The 21,922-nt window shown below is 38.0% G+C and overlaps 1 protein-coding gene and 1 pseudogene across 3 annotated transcripts in view; both read right to left on the bottom strand.

Moving 5' to 3' along the window:
* The window catches only part of CORIN (corin, serine peptidase), a 219,866-nt gene that overhangs the window by 140,341 nt on the left and 57,603 nt on the right, over positions 1 to 21,922 (bottom strand). For all 3 annotated transcript variants that reach the window (XM_055339217.1, XM_055339225.1, XM_055339232.1), the window contains one exon: positions 11,502 to 11,706. In XM_055339217.1, coding sequence (XP_055195192.1) covers positions 11,502 to 11,706 — 205 coding nt within the window. The remainder of the gene's footprint in view (positions 1 to 11,501; positions 11,707 to 21,922) is intronic.
* LOC129519080 (40S ribosomal protein S4-like) lies at positions 1,441 to 2,214 on the bottom strand (annotated as a pseudogene).

The following is a 21,922-nucleotide window of genomic DNA, read 5'->3' as shown; positions in this document are numbered from 1 at the left end:
GCCCCTACTCAATTACCCCTTCCCCCTACCCACCTTCCCTCCAGCAACCCTCAGTTTGTTTCCTAGAATTAAGAGTCTCTCATGATTTGCCTCCCTCTCTGTTTGTATCTTATTTTATTTTTCCTTCCCTTCCCCTATGTTCCTCTGTTTCATTTCTTAAATTCCACATATGAGTGAAAGAAATCATATTGTATTTGTCTTTCTCTGATGGACTTATTTCGATTAGCATAAAACCCTCTAGTTCCATCCACATCACTGCAAATGGCAAGATTTCATTCTTTTTATAGCTGAGTAATATTCCACTATATGTACCTACATAATCTTTAGCAAATTTATCTACCAAAATTGTTTGCTTTGTTTACAAAAAAATTACAGGTTTTTGTTTTCTTTACTGTGCCCTTGGACCAACATCTTCCTATTTCTCCCCAAATTTATGTGTTTTCTGCAAAAAAAAAGTTCCAATAAAGATATAATGTTAATTACTGAACAAGCTGTGGCCACAAAGGAGGTTTATACAGCTATGGATTTTTAAATTTTACAAATCACTCTTTCTAATTTTTGACTTTGACCTACCTTTTGACTTAGAGACAAGTTATAAAAACATTACAGAAAGTTTCCATATATCCTCCATCTAGACTCCCCCAAGGCAAACATCTTATGTAACTACAGTATAATTATCAGAACTAGAACATTAATATTGGTACAATACCTTAACAAAGAACTCTATCCAAATATACCCAGGATCTCCATTCAGGATCTCACATTGCATTTAGTTGTCACTTTTTATTTTTGGCAAATAAACTCATTTTTGAATATATTAGAAGAGCTTGGGATTTAAAATTCTTTTACCATTTAAAAAAAGTCTCTGTGGCCGGCAGACTCTAAGATGGTCCCAATGATACCCACCTCCTGATATTCATGCCCTGTGTAAGCCCCTTCCTCCCCTTGAGTGTTGGTCAGCGTAACTTGCTTGCAACCAATACAAAATGATAGGATGTCATTTCCATCATTAGAATACATAAGATTATGACTTCTCTATTGCTAGCAGACTCTCTCCCTTACTGGATTTGATGAAGCAAGTTGCCATATTGCAGAGCTCACATGGCTTAAGAGTAGCGTCTGGTCAATAGTCAGCTAGAAACAGACCCTCGGTCCAACAACTCCTGAGGAACTAAAATTCCTCCAATATGATTCAGATAAGACCCCAGTCCTGGATTATATCTTGATTGTAGCCATATGACAGACCCTAAAGCAGAGGACCCACATAAGTCATTCCCGGATTGCAAATCCTCAGAAACTATGGGATAATAGATGTGTACTGTTTGCTTTATTTATTTATTTATTTATTTATTTATTTATTTATTTATTTATTTATTTTAATCATGCTGCATTATCTTTAATTAAGTATAAAGACTTCCAACCATGTCATCTAGAGACCCTTTACCCACTGCTCTGTTTGGCCACCAGTCTCTTGTCTCTCTCTTCAGCAATGGTGAGGCAGATATTCTCTCCACAGGGAAGAGAAATCCATGGTTTGTTGCCTTTGCCAACAACAAACATGTCAGAGAGCCAGGTGGCAAGGCTATTACCATTGGCATCTTTCATGTGAACTACATCAAAAGAACCAGGGTGTCTCTCTGTTGGTAATCACATCAGTTTTCCCAGGTTAGCCCCTCTGGTCATCATACACAGATTAACCAGTGTCAAATTTGATGAAACCAGTAACTTTTCCAGTCTCCAAATCGGTCTGAATGGTGTCATTCACTTTGATGAGGGGATCAGGATAGGAGATGATACAAGCATCACAGATCATCAGATGAGGAATCCCTCCTTCCCCAAGATCTTGCTCACTTTGCACAACCTATACTTGGCCCCCTTGGATGTAGTCCAATGAACAGCAAAGGAACCCTGAGTGTCACAGATCAGATGGGAATTCTCCCCAGTTTCACCAATGCTGATATAACCTACTCTGCTGGGTAGGTTTGGACCTTGCCATCAATCTTAATAAAATGCTATATATGGATCTTCTTTACTTCATCTCCTATTACGGCATACTTAAGTCTGTTCCTTAGGAAAACGATGAGAGAGAGACATTCTTTCAGTTCAAGGAGACCAAGAGATGGACAAGGAGCAAACACACCCCGTCAGTTTAACTAGCATCCAATGCTTTGGAACTGCTACATGCTTCAGATGCTTCTTGGGACCATGAGCCATGGCTCTGCTAGGCACAAATGGAGCTAGATGTGCATTGTTGTAAGCTGCTAAATTCGTGGTAATTTGTTACACACTAATGGGTAACATATATTTTTCTTTGATATATTACTGGGTCAGACACATGCAACTGAGTTAGACGTGGTCATTGATGAGATTCATATGATCATTTAAAAAAAACATAATCTGAAATTTTCTTTGTTAGGCTGAGCTATTCAGTAGACAATGCTCACAAAGTCATAGTCACAGGCAGCTCCAAGAGCTGCAGACCTTAGTCATGAAAAGAATGTTAATGCTGGAAAGGTCTTGCAAGATAACTGACTCCTATTTCCTCCTGGGGAAACCGAAGCCTAAAAAGGAGATCTCATAGTTGGATATCATGACTCCAGCCCAGGGCTCCAAAATGCATCACCTAGCTGGCCTCTTTTCATAAACATGAGCCACAGGTAACACAGGAATAAGCCCACAACTGACACAGGAGCATGATTTCATCACTACTGCTGGAAAATACAAAAATAAGAGACGCCTTGTTTTCTCTTTGATGGACCAGCAGCATCAATTTCCTATGCCAGCACATACTGTTGGCCTCAAGAGACCTCATAAGAGATGTGGTTTAGATGGGGTATGACAGTAAGAAAGGCTTCCTTGGTTCCCAGCTTCACCAGACATGAAGATAGAAAAGCGTACAAGAGAATATTTGTATGTCATTGTCCCACATCAGAAGAGAAATAATAGGAAATGTTAGGGTATTTTTGGTCACACTGGCCTAAAGCTCTTTAAAAACAAGGACTATGTCTGTCTGATATTTCACTTGTAATAGCCATGGTTCCAGCAGGAAAGAAATGACCCACTGAAGTAGGATCACTGCAGAGCGTTTAATGAAAGGGCCACTTAGCAAAGGTACTGGCCGGGTTTAGCAAAACCAACAAAGGAGTAGTGCAGTATTCTGGGACAGGTTCTGTTAGCATCTCAATCTTACGGAGCAGTTATTGGAACTTAGAGAAAGCCATATGGAGAAGGCTGGTAGGAGCCACAGCCTCTCCTGGTGGGATGCAGCAACCCATGCAATCTGGGAAAGAAAGAAGTAGGGGATGACTACATAACCTCTCTTCCCATACTCTGACGTCATGTTGGTGGCTCCCATTGGCTGAGCCCCACAGGAAGGTAGAAAGTAGCCATTATTGAGACACCCCCCGCCCCCCGTGGAGAAGAGAGAAGTTGGGGACGGTGGGAAGTGGATATGGAAAAGTAAATGAGAAATAACCAGCATATTGCTGTGTGTTCTGGATCTAGCGAGAGCTCAACAATTACTTGTCAAGGGATAAAACACAGTGCTGTGGGAGTAGATTGTTAAGCTATTATTAGCCTGGAATCTGGTAAGAGTGTTTATAACACAGAAATCAGCAAATACTACAAATGATTGATTTGTTTCGGTTTGGTTTGGTTTTTATTTTTCAGGGAGTCAGTTCACTAGCAAACCACTAGATAAAAGTATAAATCACATCATCTCTTACAGAAGAAAAAAATGTTAACTCCTCTGAAAGGGAAAGTACTGTCATGTACTTCTTGAACCAGATAAAGACATTATGTCAATATTAGCTCTATGCACCACTACAGCCACCCCTTCTCCTTTGAGATACATGATCTTCTTGGTGGTAATACTAACTACCGGAGTCCCCAAGCCCAAAAACCTTTGCCTCACCCTCAACCTCACCATTCATATGCAATTAGTCAGTGAGTGTTGTTAATTTTACTTCTTAGAGTTCCCTAACATAGGCTTAAAATCTCCCCATTTTATACCCGAGTAAAATTAAACTAGTTGTAGTTCCCCTGTAGTTACTCTACCTGCAACACCTCCTCTTTCAACCTCGCCCACATGGCAAACTTCTAGTTCTCCTCCAAAACCAATTCAGCTGTTACTTCCTCCCCGGGAGTAGCCTTCCCTAATAATGCCAGATGGAAAAGAGTTCTTCTTCCGTCTTTCTGTTACCCCCACACTTTGTTAACTGATCACATTGCACAACAATTTAATTATTTTCACGTCTGGTCCCCCATTATGCTCAGTTCCTTGAAGGCAGAACTGTATCTTATTCATTTCCACATGCCCAGCAACAGACTATGCACCTGGCACATTGTAGGTGCCAATAAATCCTTGCTAAAGGCATAAATAAATTGGAAACACCAACAGATGTCCAGGTCTCCCTCATCTCCTGGTTTCTCATGTCCTCACAGATCTCAGCGAAGTTTCCTTGAGCAACACTCTGCTTAAAATTGCATATCTTGCCACCACACCCCCACTTTCCCAATGCTCTCCAATTCCTTGCTGGAATTTTTTCCATTGCACATATCACTGTCTGATATGCTACTATTTATTTATTTAAATTTTTTTAAAATTTGTTACCCATTTATTTGCTTATTGCTTATTTTCCTTCAACATAATTAAAGTTCCATAAGGCCAAGGATCTCTTTTGTTTGCGGCTATATGCCTAGTATATACAGTCAGTAAATATTTGTCGAAAAAAATAAATAAATCACATGCAGGGGATGATTCAGTGGCCTGCTTGGAATAAAGCCGTCCATAAGTTGGGAGCAGAGCCATCACTACCTAACTCTCAATTTCTATGGATTACACAAGAGCTCATGCCAGTCCTGCTCATGTGATTTGCTCCCCATTAGGTCAACAAATTTTACGCGTGCTGTTCAATCTTGAAATAATTCTCATGTAAGAGGAAAATGTCAGTAAAATTGCTACAGATGAAACCTCTACAGATTGAGTGTCTTGCTTATATGCCGATAGTAGGGGGTCACCCTTAAAATAGAAAAACAAGGAAATACCAGCAAGGATCAAGGATAAACACAGCTTGAATTAAGATGAGTGTGAATAATGTAAAACCATACAACCACCCCTGAAAGGGAATATAAAATTACACACAACTTGTAACCGACACAATCCTGATTCTCATTAATATTTGGCATCCTACCAGGGCCCATGGGATAGAGGATTAACAATTCACAAAAGAAACTTGCAATTGTTAAATTATTTTTGCAGCTGTTTTGATTTTTGTACATCATGAAATGATGCCTTACATATGGATCTTCAAATGAACGGAATCAGAAGCATTAAATCTAAATTCTAGTCACATCCACATAATACCAATGAATTATTGAGGAGAAAAGTAAACAAATGACTCCTCTGAGCTTGATACAATGTGTGTGCTTGGTTCACCATCAGTGATGTGTGTCAGAAGCACACATCTATCTAAAAAGATAGAGCGTTGTCAGAAAGAGCTGAGCTGTGGTGACCTGATTCTCTAGCTTTACGTCTTTGTAAAATAAAAGTAATACGAGTGATCTGACTATACCACATGGAGCCATTTTGGCTCATAAAATGGAACTTTACTTATCATTTAATACTTTATGTATAATGCCAAAAAAGCAGGGTAGATTAGATTAACTGAGGATGAAACAGAAAACAGCCATATAATTCACCATCTTAACAGCCAAGTAGTCAGCATTGGTTTGGCTAAAAAAGCCTGCTGCTTCCAAGTGAGTTGAAAAACTCAGGGAAAAACTCAAAAATGGCTTTTAGAATATTTAGTCGGTAATAGCAAAGCTTATATTTATTCGACTACTGACCTATATACATTTTAAAAATTATAATTATGAAAAAAACGTTAATTCTCTAATGTTTCTATTCATTCCCAAATGTGACACAATAGAGTTCTTGGGACATAAATAAAATCTTGAATAAAATATGTTAGTGGTATATAATTATTCTCCATTTAGAAAAAAAAATAATAAAATAAGCTTATGCTGACTTTATATGATAAATTGTTTTAAAGCAAGCTATATTTTCCAATTAGCTTTTACAATGATATCAGGGTTGCATTTACATAGGAGATTGGCCCCATGCTGTCTTATAAAATAACACATTTAAGAACACAGTAAGCCCTCCAAAATTATATTAGAATCAGATGAATGTTGCTTTCTTATTTATTAAAACATTGTCAGCAAAACTTAATTCAGAAATAGTGTGGCAATACAATGCTGTTCAGTAGTAGAAACTGTGAGTATAAATTGGATGATGGGGAGAGGCTTTAGAATTCTAGTATAGCAAATATTTCTTAATCATTCCAGTGATAATTTGGGTGCCCATCTTGATTATTCACCTAGAGCCCACTTCAGTAATATGGCCATCCCTAGGGATATGAGGGAGTCAGAATAGGAAAACCGTGTCATCTGTGTATTTGAAATGATAGGAAACTTCTATGGTAACTTTAAAAATGGGAACTGGAGTATGGGCTCATTTTTTTCTAGGGAACTCTGCTGCTCCTAAAAGGAAGTCTAAGGTATTTGTAAGAAATGAGCAAAATGTGCCTTTCAAAAGGCAATTTTTAATACCACTTGTTTCTTTTAACATTTTTTTTCTTTCTCCCTAGGGACTGAAACAAAAATGGGCCTAGAACTTTTATTTGCCTACCAAGATTTTAGCAAAAGCAAAAGCTTAAAAGATGACTATAAAGAGAATGGAAGTTAGCAACATAGCAGAATCCCAATCTTGGTTTATTATCAAAATTTTAGAAGCAAAAACTAGACAAAGACACCACAAAAGAAGAAAGCTACAGGCTCACTCTCTTGATCTAGCTCTTTCTAAAATCAATCAATCAATCAATCAATCAATCTTAAAAAACAACTCAAAATGGATTAAAGACTTAAATGTGAGACCTGAAACCATAAATTTCCTAGAAGAAAATATAAGTAGTAATTTCTTTGTTATTGGCCTTAGAAACATTTTCCTTGATATGTCTCCTCTGGCAAGGGAAACAAAAGCAAAACTAAACTATTGAGACTCTAACAAAATAAAAAGCTTTTGCACAGTGAAAGAAACTATCAATAAAACAAAAAGGGAGGAGATAATGAATGGGAGAGGATATTTGTAAGTGATACATCTCATAAGGGGTTAATATCCAAAAATATATAAAGAACTTATACAATTCAACACACACACACACACAAAAAATCTAATTAAAGAATGGGGAGAGGACCTGAATAGGTATTTTTCCAAAGAGACATACAGATGGCCAGAAGACACATGAAACACGATGCTCGACATGACTCATCAGGGTTAAAAGGTGGGAAAAATGAGGGAAAAAAATGCAAATCTTGCATCTCTAAAAGAAGTGATGAAGTTTATACTAACCCTCCCAGAGAATCACATACCATTGTTGACTATTATATAAATAATAGTTAAGTTGCTATTCATGGAGAAGTTACTCTGTGCCATATAGTGTAGACCAGGCATGGGCATTTTATATAAATTATTCTGTTTAACACAAACAAACACAGCCTATGAAGGAGGTATTACCACTCTCATTCTAGTGATGAGTAAACTGCAGGTCAGTAAGGCTAACTAAAACGCCCAAGGTCTTATAAGAAAGAGACATTGGCAATTCCTGGGTCAGTTGGCAATTTGGCAGAGCTACAATTTGAATCAGGTCTCATCTCCCCTCAAACTTTCAAGTGCTTTCTCTGTAGTTGCCAGGTTAAACTTTCTGATTTCCAATGAACAGACTTATTTGGGAAAAAAAAGCATAGCATTGTTGAAGAAGCTCCTTTGAAGAAACTCATTTGATCTCTATCACAATCCCACAGGGATTAAGTACACTACAGAAATTTTTCCTAGAGTTCTTAGGTTTGAAATAGAATCTTTAATCTCAAGGAATCTGGCTAAATAAAGAATTTTTATTTCATCCCCACAGATATTAAGAATTTCTATGAAGGACCTAGTGACAAATCAATAGTCCAGAGAGAAAAAAAATCAATAGCAAACATGTCAAGTTTTTAATGTTAAGGACTCATCTCGTGAGCACGAAGTACTATAGGATGTGAGTGGGGTGACTGTCACCCCACATCAGCAGATCTCCTGGGTGTCTTCTAGAAGCAAAATTGGACCTTCGAAGCCACACTGACCCCCCCTTCGGCTTTGATAATGTTATAGGTGGGTGTGAGTGATAACGACACATCAAAAGCATGTGTATGCAATGCCTGTTTCTGCTTCCAAACAGAGATCTTCATTGTATTTATAAAAAAAGCCATCCAGAAACAACTGATTCTCCTGGCCCAGGAATTGTGGATTTCTCTCTAGTTCTTGCTCATATTTTTAAGCTACTCCTTTTAACCTGTATATGTTTATGGCTATCCAAATTGTTTATCAGTGAAATCTCTATAGTCTGAGATAAATTTCGTTGAATCCATATAAATTATATACCACTTCAATTAGCTCGTGTTACACATATTTATTAACAGCAAGCCTAGCCTAAATAGAAACTTAAAGCTCATTGTTCTATAATGTAGTTAATGAGCATATGAGGCCTCAAAGGGGAAAGGTTAAAAACCATACAATTTACACATCCCACTAGATCTTTTTAAACTAAATTTTATTTTATTTTTTTCCTAAATTTCAAATATTACTAAATAGCTTTCTTATCTGGGATGGAATATAGGCAATCCTCCATTATTTGAATAGTTAGAGAAAATTAGTATAGTGGATGATCCAAAATAGTGAAATATAAGAAAACTATATTTGAACTATTTTCTACATTTTACCTTTACTAACTTATTTGCTTATTAAATTTAGTTTGCAGTTTTCACGCACACACTGATAGCAGGAAGCCCTGGTTTGAAAGCATAATTATAAAATTAAAGATAATAATACATGTAATAATAAAAAAATAAGTCCCCAAAATATACCTGAAAGGTGACTATAAATTATAAGCACCATAACAAAAAATGAAAAACACTCCCATGAGAGCATTTTTTAGGATGAACCAGGTCAAGAGAAAAACAAATTCTATTTAAGAAGAAAAACTTTTTTGCAAAGGAGGTTTGACTATTATCTCCATTTTACAGATGAGAAGGCTGAGACATGTGGCTCCTTAGCCTGCCTTCCTGGCCACTACCGTGTGTTGAATGGGGGTGGGGGGGAGCCCAAAATGATGTGTCCATGTTCTAACTTCTGGAATCTGTTAATATTACCTTATTTGGGAAAAAAGGTCTTCTTTGTGAGCATAGTTAAATTAAGAACCTTAGGATGATGGGATCATCTTGAGCTACCTGGACCGATGACAAGTGTCCTCACAAGAGGAGAGAGATGCACAGAGAAGGCTACGTGAAGATGGGGGGAGAGTCTGGAGTGCTGTGGCCACAGGTTAGGGAAAGACTGAAACCAGCAGAAGCTGGTATAGGAACAGAATGATTTCTCCCCCCTCGAAACCCCCAGAGAGAGCAGGGCCCTGTCAGATTTTAGACTTCCAGTTTCTAGAACTGTGAGAGAACTAAGCCACCCAGCTTGTAGTAATTTGTTACAGCAGCTCTAGAAAAATATTGCAACCACCATGTTATACTGCCACTGTTTCTCTCTTGTTACCATGAAAACATGCTCCACATATGATTCTTTCTAGTAAAATATTTTCCTGCAAGCACTATCTGCATATAGTTCTTTACTTCTACAATCAAGAATCTACAGTTTCTATTCTACCCACGTTTTATTCTGTGGCAATGCAGACCGGCCCCCATTTAAATGATAAATGCTTCGTCCTGTTCAAAACATACTTTACACACTACTTAAATTAGTACAAATAACATGGATCCTAATTGCACTTGAAAATGAATTTCATTCTGACATTGTTATTCTGAAAACTCTCTAACATTTTAATTCAGAAAATAAGTGATGCTTTATGTGATTATGTATTTAACACTTGCTTTGAAGAAAATGTTTTAAATGGATGCTTAGTAAATTTAAAATACTCCATAACGTATACTTTCATCGATTTACTCTTATTGGAAATTATTATTTCAATATAATAATGAAATAATGAAATTGTGTCGTTTCAATAAGGCGAGGGTGGTCATAAAGTACAAAATTCCAGTTATAGACTCAATAATTCATGGAGATGTAATATAAAGCATCGTGACTAGAGTTAATAATATTGTATTGCATATTCAAAAGTTGCTAAGAGAGTTGATTTTAAAAGTTCTCACTATAAGGGGACCCCTGGGTGGCTCAGCGGCTTAGTGCCTGCCTTTGGCCCAGGGCATGATCTTGGGGTCCCGGGATTGAGTCCCACATCGGGCTTCCGGCATGGAGCCTGCTTCTCCCTCTGCCTGTGCCTCTGTCTCTCTCTCTCTCTCATAAATAAATAAATAAAATCTTTAAACAACAACAAAAAAAGTTCTCACAAACGAAACAGCAAATAAGAAACAGCAAATTTATAACTGTGTGCTGATGGATGTTAAACAGACTTATTGTGGTGATGGTTTGGCAATATATACAAATATTGAATCACTATGTGGTACACCTAAAACCCAGATAATGATATATGCCAATTTAATCTCAAAAAAAAAGAAAGAAAGAAAGAAATGAGTTTACAAGCACACTCACTCGCATGTTCTTTCCTCCACCCAAACATTCTTTCTAACCTTATTTGATACCCTGCCCAACAGTCTCCGTTCTTCCTCTGCGTCTACCCTTCACCCCCATCCCTGCTCTAGGTTCCAGTGTTGACCATGAGAACCACCCAGCATCTCACCTATACCTGATTTGGAGGATGAGGTTTGGGACTTTGGACCCAGAGATATTTAGATGAGATCAGGGATCTCATCTCTTGTGCTGACATCAATAACACACCCTTGCCCAACGGCTGGGAGTTCAGGTGGGGGGGCCCTGGCAGGTGGGGGGCAGGAGGAGAGCCAGTTCAGGGGGTTCGTTTCTCCCTGTCCTAGGCCGGAGGGTGGGCCGGTGGCGGCTGTGCTCCCCTGCCTCAGGTCGCAGCACCTGGTGGCTGGAGGACCCTTTGCCCAGAGCCGCTACCCTCTCCAAGGGCTGTCGGCCCCCTGCCCCTCCACGTCTTGGGGACTAGAACTGCATCTCCTCTCGTGGGATCATTGATTTGTTCCCTTAACCTGTCTACACCTCGATAAGTCTTCTCACTAAGCTCCTGGAGCTTGCTGCCCTCGCCCAGACCCTCACTCAAGCAGCTGCTCGGGCTCCCAGCTGTGGCCTCCGCCTCACATCCTGAACACTTTCTTCCAGAAATAAAACTATCCCAGGATTGACAAAAAAAAGCAAAAAACAAAAAACATATAGTTTGAAAGAATGACACCTGGCTACGACTGCTATGGGATGTTTTCTCCTTTAACAAAAATAACCCGTGGGAGCTTGGGATGGCTTCATGGCTCTCACACCTGTGCACCACCTGACTCATCACTGAGGGACCCTGACTCCAAAATACCTGTCACCGTTGCCCACGCACTCGGGGAACGCCAGGCTGCAGCCGAAAAGCATGATATGCTGGTAGCAACTGAGGCGATGTAGGTACAGGAAGAACTTGAGGAACTTCTCCATGTCCATGTTGTTGGCAATTGAGAAGAGAGGCGTTGGGGTGGCGTGGTAGGGCAGCAGCTGGCACTGGCTGTGGGTGATGTTCAGACAGGCACCTGCGACGTCAAGACAGTCGGATTTAGGAGCGGACACGCCGGGATGATGCATTGAAAAACCCACCCCACATGACAGACTGACATGTTCAAAAGATAAAGCACATCCTGTAAGAACGATTCCAGATACATGACCACACACACACATACAAGTACAAATAAGCGTGTGGGCATTTGTGCACATGATAATGAAATCAAGCTACTCATGGTCACAAAGGAATCGCATCTGTGTCCTGGGCAAATGTATAGAAAAATACACTCCCCACACGTAGTTGATGGGCATATACGTCGGCAAGCACCATTCTAGATCACAGCTAGGCAGGGCAAAGTTGTAATATATATATTTATTTAAATATATATTTATAAATATAAAAATATATTTTTATATAAATTTATATATATGTAGCCTTAAATTTGTATATTTTATATAAATTTATATATATATGTAGCCTTAAATACATACCTTTTGACACTAATATTTCTAAATATTTACCCTAAGGAAATAATCATGGTTGTGAATATGGATCTTCATCTCTGCACAGTTTAAAACGTTTAAAAGACACTAATCACCTAAACATTCATCAATGGGAATTGGTTTAAAAGACTTTGAAATTCAAACAATGGGATATTTACCCACATGAAAGACGCTGTAGAAGATGATCCAGGTACGCAGAATGGTGCTTATGGTAAATAAAAAAGGCAAGTCACAAAACAATTGGCCTACTATGGTCCTGTTTTCAAAAATACACCACAATATAAGGGTTTCCGATCCTGTCCATGCCGATAACCCAGGGTCAGCTCAGAGACTCCAGTTTTATTTTGTTTCATAGTTGGCTCTTTCCCCAAGCACTACCACCTCCACAGCCTCTCTCTCTCTTTCGTTCCATGAATTTGCATGGTTGGCGTCACATAAATCAAAATATTAATATGCGTGCAGGTAATGGGATTTTAGGAGATTATTCCACTTTTTAAATTCTGTATTGTCTTATTGGCTTGTATAAAGATTTATTACTTTTGCTTTAAGAAGGAGATAATTAAATTTTGGTTAGTATTTAAGTAAGCTACTAGTTAAAAGCAGATTCTTCGGGGTTTGGAAACGCAGTGGAAATATTCATTCTAGTTTTGCCCTAGAGGGGGGAGGTAAGCAAGAAGAGGAAGGAGCTCAGTAAGAAAGGAAACATGTCTTCTGATAACTATCTAATTCCCAAAGAAATAAAGAGAAAAACCTCTCCAAACCTAGGGCTAATTTCATTTTAATAAAAATAATGTTAAGAAATAAGGCTGCACCTCTGATGAAATGGCTGAGCTAACCCTTTGATCTGTAATACAGAATAACACACCCTATTACAGAGGGATTCCCAACCTCTCTTTCTACTTCCTTCCTTCACTTCGGTCACTGGTCACCGCAGAGACTTTGTTTCTGATCCTACTAAGAGCACTTCCTAATCCCACTTCTCTTTCAAACCTCTCTGGAAACTGCCCAGACCCTGTAGGAAGTCTTTTTCCCCAAATGGCCAGATTGTAGCCATGAGCTCAGGCTCACACTTCATGAAGAGCCACACTTTGCATTGGTTTTATAATCTGCCCCAATGTGTGCTGAGCTCAGTGGGGAGGCACCAAAACATCATTTCCACTCTCAAAGGCAACCAACGACGTGTGGGATTTCTCTGCACTCTAGGCCCTAGGATAGACACAGCCAACAATTTCAGGGCACCACACCTGTTTGGGCCTCATCAAACTCAACATACAAAAATGAGAGAGAAAGGAGTTACAGAAGAAGAAAATCCAAGTGAAAACATTCAGACGGAACACAAAGAGACACGTGTACATGTGAATTTGGCCCCACGTGCGCCCTAGGGTCGGGGGCTCTGGGCGAGTTTCATGAATAGGACAGTCAAGTCATTTAGTGGAGGTTAAAACACATTCCAGCACGGGATGGCAGCAGAGGCAGGGAGATCACACACACAGCAAACCTCAAAATGGTCCGATTGTCTATATTGCCCTACAAGCAGAGATGCTGACTTAAAAGGAATGAGAGTAAGACTTTTACTCCATCAGAAATATGAATTCGCCTTGGAAAATTCAATCTCAGGAAAACATTTCTTGAAAACCAGCCTGTGCCAGGCACCAAAACGGGTACTCAAAGGCTCTCGTTCACTATCACCTCATTTTCACAACCTGGTAAAGCGATACTGCATCTATATTACATATGAGGAAATTCAACTGTAGCAAGTCTAAGACATCTGCCCAGCTCTGCGGAGCCATTCTATGGAAAATCCAGATCTTCAAACCCATATCTCCTGAATAACTCTGATTTTGAGCCACCCTAGGCTAACACAAAAGGGGTTACTATGTTAAAAACAGATCTTAAAGAGGAGAATCCCAATGGCTTGTGAAAGGAAAAGACTAAAAAGTATGTGATGATATGTCACAAGGTCTGAATTTCTATCCACAGATAACACACCCATGGGTACTGACCACATGTTGCCATTTGTCTTATATTACATTATTTTCTGTAAGGCTCACAGCCTTACAGGGTATAGACATTAAATGTATAAACCTGAAGATAAGCTATACTTGAAGTGATGAGATGACCAAAAGGCTGATTCACCCCCACCTAAGCCAAAGAAACTACTGAAAAATGAGACATCATGTGAAAAAACACAAGATACTGGGTAACTTATACGTAAGCCGCACAAAAGAAAAAAAAGAGATTTCCTTCTCAGGGGACTGTAAAAGTTCCCACAAGTATATTGTCCAAAGTGCTCCTATGTCCCTTAATGACACCATCTGGTTTTATTTTCATTATGGTATTAGGACCACCTCATACAATCTTGTCTGCCTGTCTGTTTGCTTCTTTGTTTATTCCCACTATTGCGTCCACATGCCTGGAAATTTATAGGATACCAAATAGTAGACATTTAATAGTTATTTGCTGCGTGAATGGGGAGATTATATGGAACACATCTTCCCACTAAAGGTTCCTTACTGAGCAAGGTGTGAACAATCCGGGGTAGCTGAGACCCAGAGGCACTAAGGTTGATGGCTATTATTGCAACTATTGGTTTTTTGTTTTGTTTTGTTTTTTTTGTTTTTGTTTTTTTTTTTTTTTTTTGCAACTATTGTTGCTAATTATCTGTTCCTTAGAACTTACCAGGACCTAGAGAGTCATCCCATCCTATTTCTTCCACCGGACTGATTCCTATCTTGGGACTCCCCTCTGGACTAACAGTGCAGCTGTTAGCTGAAAGTAAGAAAGGGCTGTCCTCCCTTTCCTCTAAAAGGTATACCCTGAGTTATCCTGAAGCATGCTCGATCGCTTTTAGCCTGAGACCTCACCAGAGCGGAGAAAACAGCAGAAATCACCATACTGCTGACATTCAACTATCGTGTCAACAGGTACCTTCAGCAAGAAAAATATATAATTCATATATTTTTATATATGAATATATATAATATATATAATTATATAATATATAATTCAAAGAATATAGGGCGAGATAAATTTACAATAAAAGCCCAAATAATTATTTGTTTCTATTCAAGTTGTCTCTTAATATAAAATATATTTTCAATTTCATTTCCACTTATTGTTTTACATTATATAAAACAAAGATAAAAAAATGGATAAAGGATCGTGGAGTACCTTTGAGGCTGGCTGTTAGCTAGGTACTTTATCTACACCACTTGACTTAAACTTCTTATGATCCTGTGAGAAAGCCCTTTTTTTTTTTTTTAAGATTTTACGTATTTATTCATGAGAGACACAGAGAGAGAGAGAGAAGCAGAGACACAGGCAGAGGGAGAAGCAGGCTCCCTGCGGGGAGCCCGATGTGGGACTCGATCCCAGGACCCCAAGGTCATGCCTTGGGTCAAAGGCAGATGCTCAACCACTGAGCCACCCAGGAGTCCCGAGAAAGCCTTTTTATTCCCATTTTACAGCTGATGAGACAGATTCAATGAGGGTGAGAAAGTAGCCAAGGTTACACAGCGTTAGGCTGTAGAGTTGAAATTGAAACTGGGTCTTTCTGATCCTGTAACCTATTCTTCTCTTGTGTATGATTCTGCCAACGGTACTATTCCATTTTAAACACTGTAAATTTACTTCATTCATTATAGAATATTTTGATGAATCTGCTTGGATGTAGCAATAGAGCTGCTTCCCCAAGATTGACAGAAAAATTAAACCTTCTAAAAGAAAACAGGGAATCTGCTCTCAAAGTTAGTTTATCTGTCCTTACTGTGAGTCCGTTTGGATTGGGAATGCTCTGTGTCTATTCCTGGTTATGCCACAAAGTCAACCCAGGTCCGGGCCACATCAGCAGAATGGAATAATGAAAGCCATTCTCTCTTCTAGATAACCTCCAGGAAAAGTCACATTTTGTCCAAATGATGTCTGGGGCAAACTAATTTGAAAGCACTTCATGTACTTAGGAAGATCTGTGAGAGGGTTCCGGTAAGATAAGAAGGAACACGAAGTTAAAGACAGGGCCTCTCTGGGTGAGGATCTGGGCCTCTTACGTAACTATAAACATCTTCGAACGCAAATGTAATAACTATTTTATTTCCCATAAGAGAAGATCAATGAGACAAAGTAAAACACATGAGTCAACTGTGGCATTTGTAAAAAAAAAAAAAAAAAAAAAAAGTCTTTACAGACATAGTTAAGGACACAGACAACCCAAGGCCTTGCCAATCTATGCACAAACAAAAATAAGTAAATACATACAACACTGTATGAATTATCTAAGTTAAGTAAGAGCTAGCTCCTTCTGCCAGAAAACTCATGAAGATGGGGGTTTATATATTTTCTATATAATTACATATATTCCACACTTAACATTTTTAATACAACCTCAAATCTCTTGGCAAAGTCCTTGCCAATCTCCAAGCTTTGATATCCTACATATACCTATTACTAGGTCATTCTCTCTTATCGTTCACACTCACGCATTCATACTACTTGGTTCTAAGATGTTTGAATGGTAGCTGAGGGCACACAACCTGTTGTCATTCATTTATTCATCACAAATATCTACTGTGACCACCCTCTTAATGCATTGAGGGGTCCAAATTTTATTATAAATTAATTATTCATATTCCATAGAAGAAAGTAAGATGTAACATTGCAGCTGTCACATCTTCATCTGTCAGGCATTTTTCATTGATCTTTAAAGAACTACATCTTGTCCCACGTAATTATCTGTTGAGAATTATGAATGGTTGAATAATAATAATTCAAATTTATATGTACTCTCACATCTGTAAAACACTTTTCCTACACATAGTACGGTGGTTGCACAGTCTGATTCAAATCCAGCCTTTATCATTCTGTACTTATGTGGCCTTTCACAAGTTACTGAACTTCTCTGTATGTTTTTTCATCTGTGAATTACTGTATTGGGGGTTATTGTAAGGATTAAGTGATGCTTTTACAATGCTTATCATTAGCACATATGATAAACTATAAAACTTTTTGCTGGTTAAGTTGGGTGTCAGTTAAGCATCTGCCTCCTGTTCGGGTCATGATCCCAGGCTCCTGGGACCCGGCCCCACTTGGGCTCCCTGCTCAGTCTGCTTCCCCACTTCCTTCCCTCTGTCCCTTCGCCTACTCATGTTCTCTCTCCCTCTGTCAAAAAAAAAATAAATAAATAAATAAAATCTTTAAAAAAATCGGTAACAAGTCAGTCTCAAGTTAAGCTGATATTTACCTACTTACTCTCTGAATTACAAAGAAATATTTTACAGGCAATAGCATTGTAAGTGAGGGCAAATAAGAGACTGAAGTTGGTCCAATCACAGGAAAGCCCAAGAACAGAACGGACTACATAATTTGGGGTGTCCCAGTAAATTGCAAAATTAAGGCCCCTGTTCAAAAACCAAATTTATGTTACTTTTTATTTATATTATTCTTAATATTTATATTTATTTATATTATCATTAATAATGTCAACAAAATGACAGTAGAGCATTAGATAATACGTGGAGTCCTCTGCTTAGAACTCTGTGTAATGCACAGGTCGGCACGATTATGAAGCCAGTAAATGATCAGAGAAGAAATCCTCCCTCCAGAAAACTTTATAAATCTCCATGTAGGGATTCTTGCGTGGCAGTTCCAGAATTTGTCTGTTACGTTAGGTAAGAACTAAAGGTGATCAGTGTAAGAGCTGTAGGGGCCTCCAATTCAGAGAATTTCTGTCTTTTCACAACATTTTAAGGTGTCCAGGGCTGAGATACCCAACACACAAGCATCCTTGGCTTTGGCCAGCTATTCAAATATTATATAAAAGTAGTGTCTCTTTTTGGGAAACCAGATGTATCTACAAACTGATTTCAGCTCCAATTTGGAGAGCCACACTTCTCTCCAGGGAAACTGCCCACACAGGACTGGTAAAGAGCCCATGCTCTGCCCTTTTAAGTAGCCACTTTTCTCCCAAGTTTAGCCTAAGAGAGAAAAACATGGTCTAATTCTAGTTTTCCAACTATTGTGCTGAAATGTTTGCTGCTTTATACCTGCTTTTAAATTATAGCACACGTAGTAAGGTTGGCCCATGATAAGTCAGTCATTTTGAGTCCTTGATACATAGGGAGTTTCTCAAGAAAATAATAAAGGCTACACCATATCTCTACTCTGGATAGATTAGACAAATTTGATCAAGCTATAACTGAAGACAATTGTTGAACATTAAGAGAAGTGTTTCTTCTTTATCAAGAAGATATTAGCAGGAGATTTTAGAATACTTTTCTCCTACTCATTACCAACTCCAGTAGATAATGTCAATCCACTGGTCAGATGACAAAAAACAGGACTCTGTAAAACCTGGCCTTGGAAAAAATGAAAATTCTGAAATCTCTCTTTTCTTTGCTTCTTTATGTCAGGGTGAAAATGGAAGTAACTGGTATAGAGGAATAGAGGGCTCTGTGATAATAAAGCCAAAATAGAGAAACACAGGAAGCTTAAACATGTAAATTAATGTATAGTTGAAATAGCAAAGAAGCAGAGTCAAAATTAGTGACAGCGGCCCAGATTCAAATGTGGCAGATATAATGCAAACCTAGAGAGGTAGAGATCTGAATGGTGCAGTGAAAGCCATGGAATATCCAACAGAAAAAATCCAAGAGGGGAATGTCAGTTCAATTCTATTTCTAGGGACATTGTAATTTTTGCTATAATTGGAAAATGTTGGAATATGAATTTTAATAGTGATGAATTAAATATTATAGAAACCAGAAACCTAGAGCTTATTGTTTTGCTTACTCAAAAACAGAGAAAAATAGAAGTATCCCCCATATTTTGAAGTTTGAAAAAAAAATGAAACTATGCCTTGGATACAGAAAGTAATTAAAAAGAAAATGATATATTTTAAGTTAAATCATATTACTGAATTATTTCGATTTCAGAATTTCAAACTATATATTTGTTGCCTTTATTTCCATATCCTATGTAAATCTTTTTTTAATGATTTTATTTATTTATTCATGAGAGACACACACACACAGAGAGAGAGAGAGGCAGAGACACAGGCCGAGGGAGAAGCAGGCTCCCTGCAGGGAGCCTGATGTGGGACTCCATCCCAGATCCCAGGGTCACACCCTGGACCACTCAACTGCTGAGCCACCCAGGCATCCCATATCCTATGTAAATCTTAATTAAATCTTTACTATATTATAGGGTGTGCAAAAGTACCTATGTAACTAATGAGGTAAGCATAAGTAGAAATTTATTTTAAAATAAATATTATTTGATAAATATAATTAGTAGATAAATATTAATAGTATTTACTTAATAGAACTTTCATGTAAGGTATATAGCACAATATTTGACGCATGATTAGTTTGACATCATTTTGTAGTCTTTTTTCTTTCAAAATATATGTTATACATTACTCAGCATAATATGAGCATATATAACACTCCAGTGTATTACAATGTTTTGTATATATGCAATGTACATATTATTTAGTAGCTCACTTATTCACTCACTAACATATCTCGAACATTTTCACAATTCTCCAAGGAAGACATACAGACGGCCAACAGATGCAGGAAAAGATGTTTGTCATCACTTACCAGCAGGGAAATACAAACTAAAACCACAATGAGATACCACCTCACGCCTGTCACAATGGGTAAGATCAACAACACAAGAAACAACAAATGTTGGCAAAGATGTGGAGAAAAAGGAACCTTCTTGCACTGTTGGTGGGAATGCAAACTGGCACAGCCACTCTGGAAAACAGTAGAGATTCCTCAAAAAGTTAAAAATAGAACTACCCCACAGTCCAGCAATACTACTACTGAGTATTTACCCAAAGCATATGAAAATGCTATTTCAAAAGAACACATGCGCCGCTTTGTTTATATAGCAGCATTATTTACAGAAGCCAAGTTATGGAACCAGCCCAAGTGTCCATCAACTGATGAATGGATAAAGAGGGTGGGGTATACACACACACACAGACACACACAGACACACAATGGAATATTATTCAACCATAAAAAATAATGAAACTTTGCCATTTGCAAGGGCATGGTGGAGCTGGAGAGGATAATGCTAACCAAAATAAGTCAGTCAGAGAAAGACAAATATCATATGATTTCACTTATATGTGGAATTTAATAAACAAAACAAAGGAGCAAAGGTGAAAAAGAGAGAAAAACCAAGAAATAGATTCTTTAACGGATTTTATTTTTGTATTTGAGAGACAGAGAGGAGAGCAAGAGAGAGAGAGAGAGAGTATGAGCAGGGGTGGGTGCAGAAGGAGAGGGAGAAGCAGGCTTCCTGCTAACCAGAGCCCAATGTGAGGCTCGATCCCAGGACCCTGGGATCATGACCTGAGCTGAAGACAGATGCTGAACTGCCTGGACCACCCAGATGCTCCAAGAAATACATTCTTAATTATAGACAACAAACTGACGGTTCCCAGAGGAGAGGGGGGAGGATGGGTCAAAATAGGTGATGGGGATTTTAAGGACGGCACTTTTCACGATGAACACAGGATGATATATGGAGTTGTTGAATTACTATCTTGTACACCTGAAACTACTATAACACTGTACATTAACTAACTGGAAGTAAAATAAAAATTTAAATAAATACATACCTAAAATATACATGTTGGCCCCCTCAAAAAAAAGCTCAAAGACAATAGACAAAAATTGTAATAAAAGAAAATCAAGACTGTAACACTAAAAATAGTAATTTAACCCTAAAAACATTTACAAATAATAAATAAAAATTGAAGAGACTTAGGATAATCGCTACAGGCACAGTAAAGAAGGAAAATAGCAAGTCAACAAAAAATGTCCTTCTGAAAACAAGCACTCAGAAGTGGAAGAAAAAAGCCCTGTAAGGGTTACAGAGAAAATTTTTTCTGAAATGAAGGAATAAATGAGTCTGCATTTGAAAGGGGAAACCATATTTCATTATGACCTCAGAATGATGGACATCAACACATAGACAGCTTAAGTTAATAAGCTTTCTAGAATAATTCTTCAAGAACTGGCAGGAACTAGGCACCAGATGTGTTCATTGTCCCTGACTGATCACTTCTTTCAGGCTTTTGGTGAACAGACAACTAGTCTGTGTTTTTGAAGGAGGAAAAGATACTGTGTTTCCAGTGATCATTTCAATTCAAAATTAAGATTATAGCGTTTTCTTTGTTTTTCTAACTGTACCTCTTTCCTCTTTTGTTGAAAATGTTGGTTCCCAAAAACATGAATATAAATACTTATTTGCTTTCCCCCGTATTTGCAAACAATGGTTTCAAAATAACAGCCTCAGTATAATAAGACGGGCTAATGAAAATCTGAAATGAATTAAAGATTTAAATATAACACCTAAACCCATAAAATTTCTAAACGAAAACAGGGGAAAATCTGCCAATCTTCCTTGGCAATCATTTTTTTAAAAAATAAGATACCGAAATACAGTCAACAAAAGCTAAATAAACAAGTGGGATTATATCAAACTAAAAAGCTTGAAAATGCAAACTATGAAATGGGAAAAAATATTTGCAAATTATGTGTCTGACAAGGGGTTAATATTCAAAATATGCGAGGAACTCGCACAACTTTGTAGCAAAAAATCAAATAACCCTATTTTTAATATGGGCAACGGACCTAAGTAGACAGTTTTCCAACAAAAAGACATACAAATCACCAACAAATAGATGAAAAGATGCTTCACATGGCTAATCATCAAGAAATGCAAATAAAA

The sequence above is a fragment of the Nyctereutes procyonoides genome, unplaced genomic scaffold (genome assembly GCF_905146905.1).
Source record: "Nyctereutes procyonoides isolate TBG_1078 unplaced genomic scaffold, NYPRO_anot_genome, whole genome shotgun sequence".
NCBI classification, from domain to species: domain Eukaryota; kingdom Metazoa; phylum Chordata; class Mammalia; order Carnivora; family Canidae; genus Nyctereutes; species Nyctereutes procyonoides.
Note: the sequence above shows the minus strand (reverse complement) of the source record. Positions and strands in the feature narration are given on the sequence as shown.